This window comes from Lepidochelys kempii, chromosome 1 (assembly GCF_965140285.1).
Source record: "Lepidochelys kempii isolate rLepKem1 chromosome 1, rLepKem1.hap1, whole genome shotgun sequence".
Lineage (NCBI taxonomy): Eukaryota > Metazoa > Chordata > Testudines > Cheloniidae > Lepidochelys > Lepidochelys kempii.
Window position 1 is genome coordinate 25,633,461 of NC_136380.1, and position 12,797 is coordinate 25,646,257.

Genomic DNA, 12,797 nt, shown 5'->3' on the forward strand with positions numbered 1-12,797 from the left:
AGAAAAAAACAGAACGCCACTAGCCATCACCTTCAGCCCCCAACTAAAACCCCTCCAACGCATTATCAAGGATCTACAACCTATCCTGAAGGATGACCCATCACTTTCACAGATCTTGGGAGACAGGCCAGTCCTTGCCTACAGACAGCCCCCCAACCTGAGGCGAATACTCGCCAGCAACCACATACCACACAACAGAACCACTAATTCAGGAACCTATCCTTGCAACAAAGCCCGTTGCCAACTGTGCCCACATATCTACTCAGGGGACACCATCACAGGGCCTAATAACATCAGCCACACTATCAAAGGCTCATTCACCTGCACATCCACCAATGCGATGTAGCCCATCATGTGCCAGCAATGCCCCTCTGCAATGTACATTGGTCAAACTGGACAGTCTCTACGTAAAAGAATAAATGGACACAAATCAGATGTCAAGAATTATAACATTCAAAAACCAGTCGGAGAACACTTCAATCTCTCTGGTCACTCGATTTCTGATCTCAAAGTGACTATCCTTCAACAAAAAAACTTCAAAAACAGACTCCAATGAGAGACTGCTGAATTGGAATTAATTTGCAAATTGGATACAATTAACTTAGGCTTGAATAGAGACTGGGAATGGAAGTGAGCTGTAGCTCACGAAAGCTTATGCTCAAATAAATTGGTTAGTCTCTAAGGTGCCACAAGTACTCCTTTTCTTTATACTTGTGTGTGTTGTTCTCATTTTCCTTTCCTCTGTGTTGCCGCATCTGCCCAGCAGATGGCATTATCCACTTGAAATTAATGCCAGCAACAGCCTCTTCTGCAATGGAAACTATTTGCAAGGTTTTGATTATACAGTCATCTGCCACCTATAAACACATCTTTATATAGTCTCCCAATTGATTTCAGTCAACACTAGATTATTAATGTTTGAGATCACCAAGATGCCCCAGGTGCCATTCTACAGCACTCTCACATCAGGCTCCTTACACACACCGTTATGACCTTGCTTGTCAGAAGCCTTGTCCACAATGCTTTGGAAACTCTGCTAGCAACACCTTGCATAATCATTCATACTAGGTCTAACGGTAGCCTCATTTTGATACCTTTTCTTTCCTGCATGTAGAATAAACAAACTGGGATCAGGCAGTGATTTTGAAGCTTATTTTCAGCGGCTGGGAATCACATCAGGCAGAGCCCGTTATACAAAGAACAGGGTAAGGCATCCAGATTTCCTGAAAACAACTGATACCAAGGTTTGGCTTTATTTTGAGAACAGTTACTGTACAATTGGGATATTCAACAATATTTTTTGTTTAAAAAACCCTGTTTCATAGTGTAGGTCCAGGGTGGCCAACCTGTGGCTCCGGAGCCACATGCGGCTCTTCAGAAGTTAATATGCGGCTCCTTGTATAGGCACCGGCTCCGGGGCTGGAGCTGCAGGCGCCAACTTTCCACTGTGCCAGGGGGTGCTCACTACTCAACCCCTGGCTTTGCCACAGGCCCTGCCCCGACTCCACCCCTTCCCGCCCCCTCCCCTGAGTGTGCCATGCCCTCGCTCCTCTGCAGTCTCCCCCAGAGCCTCCTGCATGCCACAAAACAGCTGATCAGGAGGTGTGGGGAGGGAGGGGGAGGTGCTGATCGGTGGGGCTGTCGGTGGGCGGCAGGCACTGGGAGCAGGGGGGAGGGGCGGGAGCTGATGGGGGGGGGCTGCTGACGTATTACTGTGGCTCTTTGGCAAAGTACATTGGTAAATTCTGGCTCCTTCTCAGGCTCAGGCTGGCCACCCCTGGTGTAGGTCCTGTGTGCACAGAAAGGCAATTTTTGAATTTGTGAAGAAACAGACTCTGGAAGGACAATTCACCCATGATGGTGATGTGTACATTCTAAGCCCTCTATTTACACAAAGAGGGCCCTCGATAAAGAAGGTTAGATCAAGTCAGCTACTGGTCGCAGCTGTCATATCACATTGTCCCCTTACATGTAGTATTTTCTTTCGTTCTATTGACACATCATCTCATAAGTGAAAAACCACACTTGTAACCCACTGCAGTAAAGGATTGTTCAATTTTTCTTTTAGACTACAGTTTTATGTTTAAACCAGTTTACAAGTGTTTCATTAGCACTAACGGTCAAGGTCCTACAATCATAGAATATCAGGGTTGGGAAGGGACCTCAGGAGGTCATCTAGTTTAACCCCCTGCTCAAAGCAGGACCAATCCCGAATATTTGCCCCGATCCCTAAATGGCCCCCTCAAGGATTGAACTCACAATCCTAGGTTTAGCAGGCCAATGCCCAAACCACTGAGCTATCCCTCCCCTCCAAAGTCAGGGACAACTGGAACTTAAGACTGAGGCTATGTCTAAAAGTTTTGTCATTTTACCCATACGGGCATACTGAAAGCTGCAACTCTCTCTTGCTCTCCCCTCCAGGTATAAGCACAATTACACTGACATAAAAGGGTTTATATCTGTATAGCTTATCCTGATTCAATAAAGCAAAATGATCCAAACAGATACTGGTATGTAGTAGCATAACTATGTCAGCAAAATATCACACTCCTTATGGACATAGTTAAGTCAGTAAAAATATTTAAGTATAGGCCAGGCTGAAGACATTTAGTAAAACTGGACCTTTTTGGAGGAGAAAAATCAAGCTGAGATGCAGAAGATATATATCTAAAAATCCTAATTAAGGTCTTTTAAAGATTCTAGGATCATTATTTGTCAGGCTCCATGTGATTGCATGATGCTTTACAGAACACAGAAGACTCGGGGCCTGATTCTTTACCAGTCAGTATCCATAGCCATTTTAAAATGTGTAAGATGGGCATGAAGTACTTCCAAATCAGAGCTGTAGGGTTTTTTTTAATACCCACTTAGCACAAGTGTAAGTGGTTACACAGGATGGAGTGGACAATCAGGCCTTAGCTCTCTGCCCTGAGGAGCTAATCTATGGTTTTGAAATATTCTGTTAGTTCAAGAGCAGTTGGGAAGAGACACTGTCCATAAAGAGATCAAAGTTAGAAAGAGGTCAACACTGGAGGCTGTTTTTTTGGGGGAGGAAGCATGCATTTCAAGGAGGAAGGCAACTTGGCCCATGAGAAATGGAAGGTAATTCTAACGGTAGAAGGCTGGATGAAAGAAAGCACACAGAGGAGTGTACAAGGACAGAAGACAAGAATAGAGAATGGAAAGATTATAGTCTGGTGCAAGATGAGGAGGAGGAAATGAGAGAAGAGATGTAGGTGGTGACTGAATTGCACAAGATCCAATGGGACTACAGTTTTGCACTTGTGCTACTCTACCAGATTGTTTTTGTTTTTTTATTGCAGTGAGTCAGTGGGTATTAGAGCTCAGGATGGGGCCAGAAAGAGGCTACCATAGACAGAAAGTAAGGATTGCTACACACTTTTGTTCTGCCATAGTACCCCACGAATTTGGATTGCTTTTTGCCTCATAGGAGCCTCACACAAACAGCAGTAAGGACTGTAATTCATCTGTGTCTGGAAAAGAGCTATCATGATACGGAAGTTGTAGTGATCTATTGTTGGCCATTTCTGACCAATTTCATCCCTCAAACTGGCTTAGTTAGAACATCTGAGATGTTGTTTATTCTCTTTCAGAGAGCAGACAAGTTCAGCAATTACCCAGTTTACCACACCGTCTACGAGACCTTTGAGTTAGTAGAACAATTTTATGACCCCACATTCACAAAACAGCTTACCATTGCCCAGTTACGAGGAGGACTGGTGTATGAACTGGCAGACTCCCAGGTCATTCCTTTCAACTGCCAAGATTATGGAGAAGACTTAAGAAAATACACAAATAGAATCTATAATTTGGCCAAGAAACATGAAGAACAGGTAGAGACTTATGGAGTATCATTTGGTGAGTAATGACCATGCAGACATTAAATGTTTATTTGTCCTGAGTGCATCAATTAGAAGTACACAAAGGGAAGAAATATGGTTGTTATATCTATGAAACTGGACTTTGAGTTTCAGTGTGCCTTGTAGCGGAATAAAACAACTGATTTTAAGATCTCCCTAAGAAGTTTCTCAATATAATAAAGGTTTAAAAAATTACTGTCAAAATGTCTCTTATAACACTGTATATTGCCTCATTCTTTACTTAGGGCAGACTCTCTAAAGGTTGGGATGCTAGCCTAGAGCTTGAAACATGGGTTCAAATCCCTACTCTGCTGTGTTTGACCTTGGACAAGTCACTTAGGGTCAGATTTTTTAAAGGTATTTTGGTGCGTAACTTCTGCTGAAATCAATGGAATTTAGACATCTAAATACCTCTGAGGATCTGTGCTAAGGTGCCTAAATACCTTTAAAAATCTGGGCATTGGCCTCTCTGTCCATCAGTAAAATGGGGAAATAGTACTTCCTACCTCATGAGGATAAATACATGATGCTCAGCTACTCTGGTAATACCTTAGATAAAAATATTAAAGCACAAGCTTGGGCAGGAGTTCTCTGGAGGATTACAGAAGAAGGAATCCTCCTCACAGGCCACAAAGCACCAGTGGCCTTGTAGTCTGTCACTACTGGTCTTATGCCTTTGAGACCCTAGGTGTCCAAAGATGAGGGGCAGGAACTGGGTCTTAGCTAGTGAATGAGTGCATATGCAAATATCTTCAGGTAGCTGAAAAATAAAAAATGGAGCCAGTTTGCTTATTTAAATTTTTATTTCAAAAGTTACTCTAAAACATTTATTATAAAAAATAAAGTTTCTAAAATATGTTGTAAAAGGCACTTTCCTCAATGAATTCCTGTTTGAACTGGAGCATATCTATTAGAAAAACATCCAGTCTCAATTTACAAGTTTCCAGTGATGGAAAATCCACCACAGCCCTGTTCCAGTGGTTAATTACTCTCATTGTTTAAAATGTGTGCCTTCTTTAGAGTGTAAACCTGTCCAGCTTTAGCTTCGAGTCATTGCATCTTTTTTATTTTTGTTTGCTAGACTGAAGAGCCTTCTACTACCAAATTTCTGTTCCCAGTGTTGACGCTTATAGATCAAGTCATCCCATACCCTTCTTTTTGATAAGCTAAACAGATGGAGTTCTTTGAATCTGTTACTGTGAGACAGGTTTTCCAGTCCTTTAATCATTCTTGTGATTCTTTGATTCTTCTATGAACCTGCAGCAAAAAATTTTTGTGATCAGCTTTAGCAATCTACTGAAGGTTATTTATTGTTCCTTTTGTTTTACTCTATCATAATAAAGTATCCAACAGTCCTAATTTATAGATAGTTTTCACAATATTATGCAATAAAATTCATCCACAATTTTGACCGTGGTTGCTGAAGGGGCCATGCTGAGATTGCTCAATCAGAGCAAACTGCAAAGAACAGGGGAGATGATCCCCAAAGCTGGTGGTTTATTTTCACCAAACCAGTAACCAAACAGCTTCTGTAATATCTTACTCATTATCAAGAAGCCAAAATACAGTTCCCTTTAAGCAATCCAGCCTTTGGCTCCCATCCAGACAGCTAAGTCTAATATAGCAAGGGTTACTAAGACCTTATTCACCATATATAAAGTTCTACCAATCCCAAAAGACTGGACACATTGCCCAGCAGGTCAATGAATATTTCAGATCTTACCTAAATACATGCTTACAGCCAGTTCTTATTAACTATACATCTAAGATTTATTAATAAAAAGAAAAGAAAGAGAGTTGCTACAGTTAAAGATCATTATACATACAGATATGAATAAAGTTCTCAAGTCAGTTTCATGGCAGAGATGGTGAGGCTCCTGATTTGTAAAAATCCTTCTGGAGTCAATTTAAAAGGCAGTCCATGTGCAGTGTTTATTCAAATTCTTCCACGAGAATTTGCAGAGTTAATTCAGCATAGACCTGGAGACCTCAGTCTTGCAGGCTTAGACTTTCCCTGTCAAAGTTTAAGCAGATCTGAGATAGCAAGGATCAGGCCCCACACTTTCTTTATAGTAGGGATCGGTAACCTTTGGCATGAAGCCCATAAGGAAAATCCGCTGGCGGGCTGGGATGGTTTGTTTACCTGCAGCCTTCACAGGTCAGCTGATCACAGCTCCCACTGGCCACAGTTCGACATTCCAGGCGAATGGGGGATGCGGGAAGTGGCAGCCAGCACATTCGTCGGCCCACGCCGCTTCCCGCAATCCCCAGTGGCCTGGAACGGCAAACTGCAGCCAGTGGGAGCTGTGATCGGCCAAACCTGCAGACGTTGCAGGTAAACAAACCGTCCCGGCCCGCCAGCAGATTTCCTGACGGGCTGGGTGCCAAAGGTTGCGGATCCCTGCTTTATAGCTTGAAACCAGTTGTGGTCACAACATGCCTTCCTTGGCTGAACAATAAGTAGTGCATACTGTTACTTTGAAGCTAATCTCTGTTTCCTAGGCATATACCCATAACTAGTTACATTCATTAGCATGAGTCAATTAACCATTCAAAGAGTTCACAGGAAGTTTACTATGTGGAATTTACAAGTTTCAAAGAGAAATGAGGACAATAATATTATTACACTACAAATTCCATCTAACTGATAATATTCCCTTTTGATCTCTGAATCAATAGACTACATTAATGAAATCATTAGAGACAGGAACAAAATTTTAGCATCTACAAGCTAATTAGATCACGTTGTTAAACTTCTAACAAGGTATAGATAAACACAGACAAATATGACAGTAAAACCGCAAAAGTTATGAACACCAGAGTAACGAACACCAGAGTTATGAACTGACTGATCAACCACACACCTCATTTGGAACCAGAAGTATGCAATCAGGCATCAGCAGAGACCAAAAAAAAAAAAAAAAGTAAATACAGTACAGTACTGCATTAAATGTAAACTACTAAAAATAAAGGGAAAATTTTAAAAAAGATTTACAAGGTAAAGAAACTGCTTCGGTGTTTGTTTAATTTAAATTAAGATTGTTAAAAGCAGAATTTTTCTTCTGCATAGTAAAGTTTCAAGGTGTATTAAGTCAAAGCTGTAAACTTTTGAAAGAGCAACCATAAAATTTTGTTCAGAGTTACAGACAACCTCCATTCTTGAGGTAACTCTGAGGTTCTACTGTAGTATCTATTCTTGATTCTCTAACAGTACAAGCCTACACATCAAGGGTCTATCTACAAGGAATGACCCTGTTTACCATTTCAGTACTCTTCTAATATGTCCTTAAGGGTTGCTTTTAAGTCACTCAGCCTACTGTAAAAAGAAAAGGAGTACTTGTGGCACCTTAGAGACTAACCAATTTATTTGAGCATGAGCTTTCGTGAGCTACAGCTCACTTCATCGGATGCTGTGTTGCTTAACCCGCATTGGCTCAGCCTCACAATAGTATTCTGGGATGATGCATTTACATGACTTTGCTAGCCTTTGTCATAGCATTGTGATGTTGCCAATGCCAAACATTCAAAGATCATAACTCAGGCCCAGTGAACTCATGGGATTGGCTTAAAATCATTATTGAAAATAAATAAATAAATTGAGCTTATTTGCCTTTTGGGTTCAGGTTTTCAAGTTTTCCTCTGCAACAATGAGGGCTAGAAACTTTTTGTTTTTTAATACAAATTTCTCTCATAATCACATAATTCCAGAAAGTGGAGCTTAAAGAAACAGAAATATTGTAAATATTGTGATTTTAAAAAAAGAAGTAGAGTGAACAACACTGGTATTGTTTGTGATAAGTACACATGTATGTTTTCAGGAGACCTTTTCCCTGGTCAGCCCTCTCCTTCTGCTTGTGAAACATGAGCTGTTGCTAAACTGTGGCTATAATATCAACAATGGCTAAACACTGTCCTTGCACATACACACAACCAGTGATGAGCTGCCAAAATCTTAACAACGGGTTCCCTCCTCACCCCACGAGGGGGTCGTTACCCACCCCTACCCCCCACAACTCCTGCCTCATCCAACCCCCCCGCATTCCTTGACGCCCCCCCCAGGACCCCTGCCCCATCCACCTCTGTCCCCTGACTGCCCCCAGAACTGGGCAGGAGGGTCTCGTGGGCCACCGTAGTGGGTGCCCACACCACCCTAAGAGCCAGGGGCACCTGCCAGGGGGCGAGGTGGGGAGTCCCGGAGGCACTTACCTGGGGCAGCTCCCAGGAAGCATCTGGCAGGTCCCTCTGGCTCCTAGGGGCGGGGGAGTGTAGCTGGGGGGGAGCAGGGGGAGCAGCCGCTCCCCCACTCATCACATCAAAAGTGGTGCCTTAGGTGCCGACTCCCTGGGTGCTCCGGGGCTGGAGCAGAGCTCCCCGCCCTGCGCCCGGCCCCAGCTCACCTCACCTCCGCTCCCCCTCCGCCCCTGAACATGCTGCCCCGCTCTGCTTCTCTGCCCCCTCCCCTGGCTTCCCGCGAATCAGCTGTTCAGCAGGAAGCCGGGGAGGGCTGAGAAGCAGGCGGTGGCTTCCCGCTCAGGCCGAGGGTGACGGAGGTGAGCTGGGGCGGGGAGCAGTTCCCCTGCGCACCTCCCCCCACCAGGGTTACCTGCTGCGGTGTGGGCGGCCCTCCTCGCGCCCTCCCTCCCCCCCGACCCAGCTCACCTCCGCTCTCTGGGCCTGAGCGGGAAGCCGCCGCTTGCTTCTCAGCCTGCCCCGGCTTCCTGCGCGAACAGCTGATTCGCGGGAAGCCTGGGGGGAGGGGGGGCGGAGAAGCAGAGCGGGGCGGCGCGTTCAGGGGAGGAGGTGGAGGCGGAACAGAGGTGAGCTGGGGCCGGGGGTGGGGCGGGGAGCTGCCAGTGGGTGCTCTGCACCCACCAAATTTTCCTCTTGGGTGCTCCAGGGCTGGAGCACCCATGGAGTCAGCGCCTAAGGCGCCACTTTTGGCCGGTTAAATTTAGAAGCCCTTTTAGAACTGGTTGTCCCTCATGGAACAACGGGTTCTAAAAGGGCTTCTAAATTTAACAACCGGCTCCAGCTAACCACTGCACATAACTCCGATTCAGTAAACAGAGGCAGCCAAACACAGAAACTTGACCTTGGGGGGGTAATTCAACTCTCTTGATATAAACAATCAGAGGGGCGATGGCTTTATAGGGAGGGAGCTACTTTAGATTAGCCAGGATTTTCTGAAACTCATGGTTAAATTTGAAATACTCTGAAGCTTCCCTTTTGCCTATAAAACTTGTATTTTTGGCAAGGTTCTAAAGTTTCCCTTTTTTTGCAAGTTAGCCCCTGTTGCTCAATGAACCGGAACCAATTTTCTTTTTTTTTTTTGGCAGCGGAAAGGGAGGTAGGAAAATTAGCTGTAGGAATGAAATAGACACCATTATGGAAGTCCTGTCCACCCTGGCTGCAATGAAACCAGTACAGGTCTGCGGCTGTGTAGGGAGGGCCTGCCCCCAGGGCCGTGGCTGCCCTGTATGCCACAGAGCTCAGTTCCATGGGGACTTTTGCCAGTAGCTGCTAAGAAGGCTTGAGTGTGTTGCCAGGGAAAGAGTGGGGACGAGCTTGGGGGTGTCTGTGTTCTGCAACTTCAATGATCCACTGGGCCTGCGCTCCCACATAATGGGAGACAATCCAGGTATTGAGTAGCAGCGGTAGAATGGCTCTACCATCATCCTTGCCTTGGCCAGGAGGATTCCTCCCCGATGGGATCTTGCTACTCCAAGTCTGTCTTGGTATGGCTGGGGAAAGAGCTCACATAAAACAAGCAGAGGGCGGGGTGGAAATCTCCTCAGGTGAAAACGGTGCAGTCCTTGCACAGGCAGGCAGAAGTGCTGGAAATGTTGCTACATCTCAAGCTTCTTCATGTAAAGTCTACAGTAAACTTAAAATTGCAGATCCAGGGTTTTCCTCCTCCCCATCCACCCCAATCTCAGAACTTTCTCTTTGCCAGAGGTTCCCCAAGAATCATTCTCAGCCTATTTCAATGAAATATTATTTTAATGCCGCTTTGTAGAAGTTTTATTAGACATTCTTCCTCTGCACTGCGGCCATGGTTAAAATAGGTTTTGCATATTACGAGGGGGCACTGCAGCCCTTTAAAAGTCAGACCCAGAAGAAATGGGGAAGCCAAGGATTCCTTGTCAAGTCACTAAATAAAATAAATACGTGGTTTTCCTCAATAAGTGAACTGTTTATTGTTCAAGACTCTATGTGTGATGCTGAAGTAAACAAGGACTTTCTATTTCTAGGTCCCCTTTTTTCTGCTGTGACGAATTTCACTGAAGCTGCTGCCGATTTTCACAGAAGACTTAAAGAGGTGGATGTGAATAAGTAAGTTAAAAAGCCCAGTCTTGACAATTTCACCTCCAGGCTCCTCAACTTTGTTTGCTGTGGGCCAAGTCTTGCAATCCTGAATCAGGCCTTGGTCAGCGAAAACTCACTTTGAAATCAATAGGACTTTTGCCTGAGTGAGGACTACAGAATTTGAACCTCAACACATTCTGTTTCTTGGGCGCACTCACTAGTGAACTGTATGAGCTTAGTGATAATTTTAGTGAATATCTTATATAATGTAATGAACATATTTTTCATGTAAAGCAGCAGCTATCAATGAAAAGCTAGTGTCTTCTTTCTTTGGTGGGCTCTTTCTAGTACTGTTTAATAAAACACAGGTTTCCGTTGTTCTGAAAAGGATGCCTCCCCTTTTGTTGTTTATATAATGAGAAGTTCCCCCAGTCTAACATGCAGATTTTATCCTTCAAGTTTGTGTGAAGGATAATCGGTCTGAAGCAGCATCTTCTGGAATCAGCAGTCCTAATTTGAAAGACGATGTGATCTAATGGAGCACATGATGACGAGCAGGAACTCTTGAATTCTAATCACAGTTTAGAGTCCATCGTCTTCTGTAGCGCTGGGCAACACATGTAACGCCTGTGTGTCACTTTCCCCATTTATGTCATGATACTTGTCAGCCTAATCAGGTGCACAGGAAGGAGTAACTAGCTAATATTTGTTTAATGCTTTGTAAACTAGAACGGGGCTGGCAATGGCTTTCCTATCCCAGAAATATTTTTGAGAGTTTGGAAATTTTTATTGTTGTGTATCAGAATGAAACGGAGACTTCTGAAGTTTTTCAGTGAAAAGGCAATAGCGTGGTAGTTAGGGCATTCACCTGGGCTGTGGAAGAACTGGGTTCAAGTCACTGCTCTGCCTAATTTGGAGCAGGAACTTGACTCCAGGTCTCCTACATCCCAGGCGAATGCCCTAACCACAAGGCTGTTGCCTATTCTGGGGTTTGGAGGTATCGCTCTGGTTTTGACCAAAACTTCTCCTGAGAAACCATTCTTCGTGAAAGTTTCATCAAAGCCAGTATGTTCCCAGGAGCAGTTTTGGTTTCACCTAATCAGCTTTTCTGACTAAAAGACAATGTTGAAAAATTCCCAACCAGCTCTATTAGAAAACCATGTAGTTCATACATTTTCATGCATTGTTGTTGTGTGAAATGCTTCTATCTTCGTCCCCCACAGTCCAATTGCTGTGCGAATCATGAATGATCAGCTGATGTTTGTGGAAAGAGCTTTTATCGATCCTCTTGGTTTACCAGGCAGGAAATTTTACAGGTAAGGCAACAGGTTATGCAGACTACTAAAAAGCACTGATTGCAAGGCATAGCCCTATGGCTCTTAGGGTGACCAGACAGCAAATGTGAAAAATTGGGACAGGATGTCTATATAAGCAAAAGCACCAAATATCGTGACTGTCCCTATAAAATTGGGACATCTGCTCACCCTAATGGCTCTTGAACTTTTTCATATTGTGAACAGCTTCCTAAAACAGAGATCCTCTTGTGAACACCTCCTGCACCTTCGCTGTGGCAGTGAGAGTGCTTGGTTACACGGAACAGTAACTAGGACAGTGCTAAAAAGATAAGATGAAAATAACTGTGCTGGTTACAGCAGTGTGAGGACTTCCCCCTGCTGATTCCATCCCTCCTGATGGTGGAGCAGATTTGGGAGAAGGAAAGACGCCGAGGTTGTGATCTACATCCTTTATTGAGCTTCTCCTGTTGGGCATAGGACTGTATTTTTAGTAGTATTAAATGTCTCTGAATTTTGCTCTTAGATTTCAAAGCATTTCACAATCTTTAACACATTTATCCTCACATTTAACACATTTATCCTGTGAAGTAGGGAAGGGCAGTTATTGCCCAGTTTTTACAGCTGGGAAACTGAGACACAAAGAGACTAAGTGACTTGTCCAAGGTCACACAGGACTCATGGTGAAGCAGGGATTGAACCTAGGTCTTCCCAACTCCTGTACTAACCACTGGACCATCCTTCTTGTCAGCTAGTAAGGTTTGCTTATCTCCGAGGAGGATTTTCACTTGAGCGTAGTAATGCTATTCTGTCTTACAAGGAGAGTATGTTGTAAGATTTATAGTTATAAGGCTTTGGTGATAGAGCAGTTTCCCTCTTTGGTGTCAAGCATATGGCTCTACCTCATTTTGCCCCAATGCCTCCGTTTCATTGAAGTGCCCAGTTATCTGAGAGAAGGGGTGCCAGTGATGTGGCCCTCTGGCCAAGTCAAAAGTCCTCCAATCCCAGGGCACACAGAAATCCAAAGACAATCTTTAGCTCTTTATAAGCTAAATAGTGTTCAGGCCTCCTCAGATGCAACAGCCTTCCAGGAAGCAACTGTTCACCCTCCCACTACTAAATCCTTTCCCGTGCTTGCAAGGGTTTCAGCTCGAGCTGCTCAAATTTTTTTTTCCACATAGTGACAGTTTTTGGACAGCTCAGGTTTTTGCATCATTCAAAGTGTACTGCTCTTTCATCTATGCAGAAAAATTCAACTTTGGGCAAACATTTTTCATTTTCCCATGAAAGGGAGGAGCCAAAAGTTTTTCATTTTGGC

The 12,797-nt window shown here is 44.0% G+C and overlaps 1 protein-coding gene across 3 annotated transcripts in view; it reads left to right on the forward strand.

Moving 5' to 3' along the window:
• The window catches only part of LOC140908873 (N-acetylated-alpha-linked acidic dipeptidase 2), a 55,364-nt gene that overhangs the window by 33,466 nt on the left and 9,101 nt on the right, over positions 1–12,797 (forward strand). For 2 of the 3 annotated variants that reach the window (XM_073336848.1, XM_073336839.2), the window contains 4 exons: positions 1,115–1,205; positions 3,615–3,879; positions 10,133–10,214; positions 11,411–11,503. In XM_073336848.1, coding sequence (XP_073192949.1) covers positions 1,115–1,205; positions 3,615–3,879; positions 10,133–10,214; positions 11,411–11,503 — 531 coding nt within the window. Of the gene's footprint in view, positions 1–1,114; positions 1,206–1,760; positions 1,917–3,614; positions 3,880–10,132; positions 10,215–11,410; positions 11,504–12,797 lie in introns of all 3 variants that reach the window. The other variant, XM_073336829.1, reaches the window with a different exon arrangement.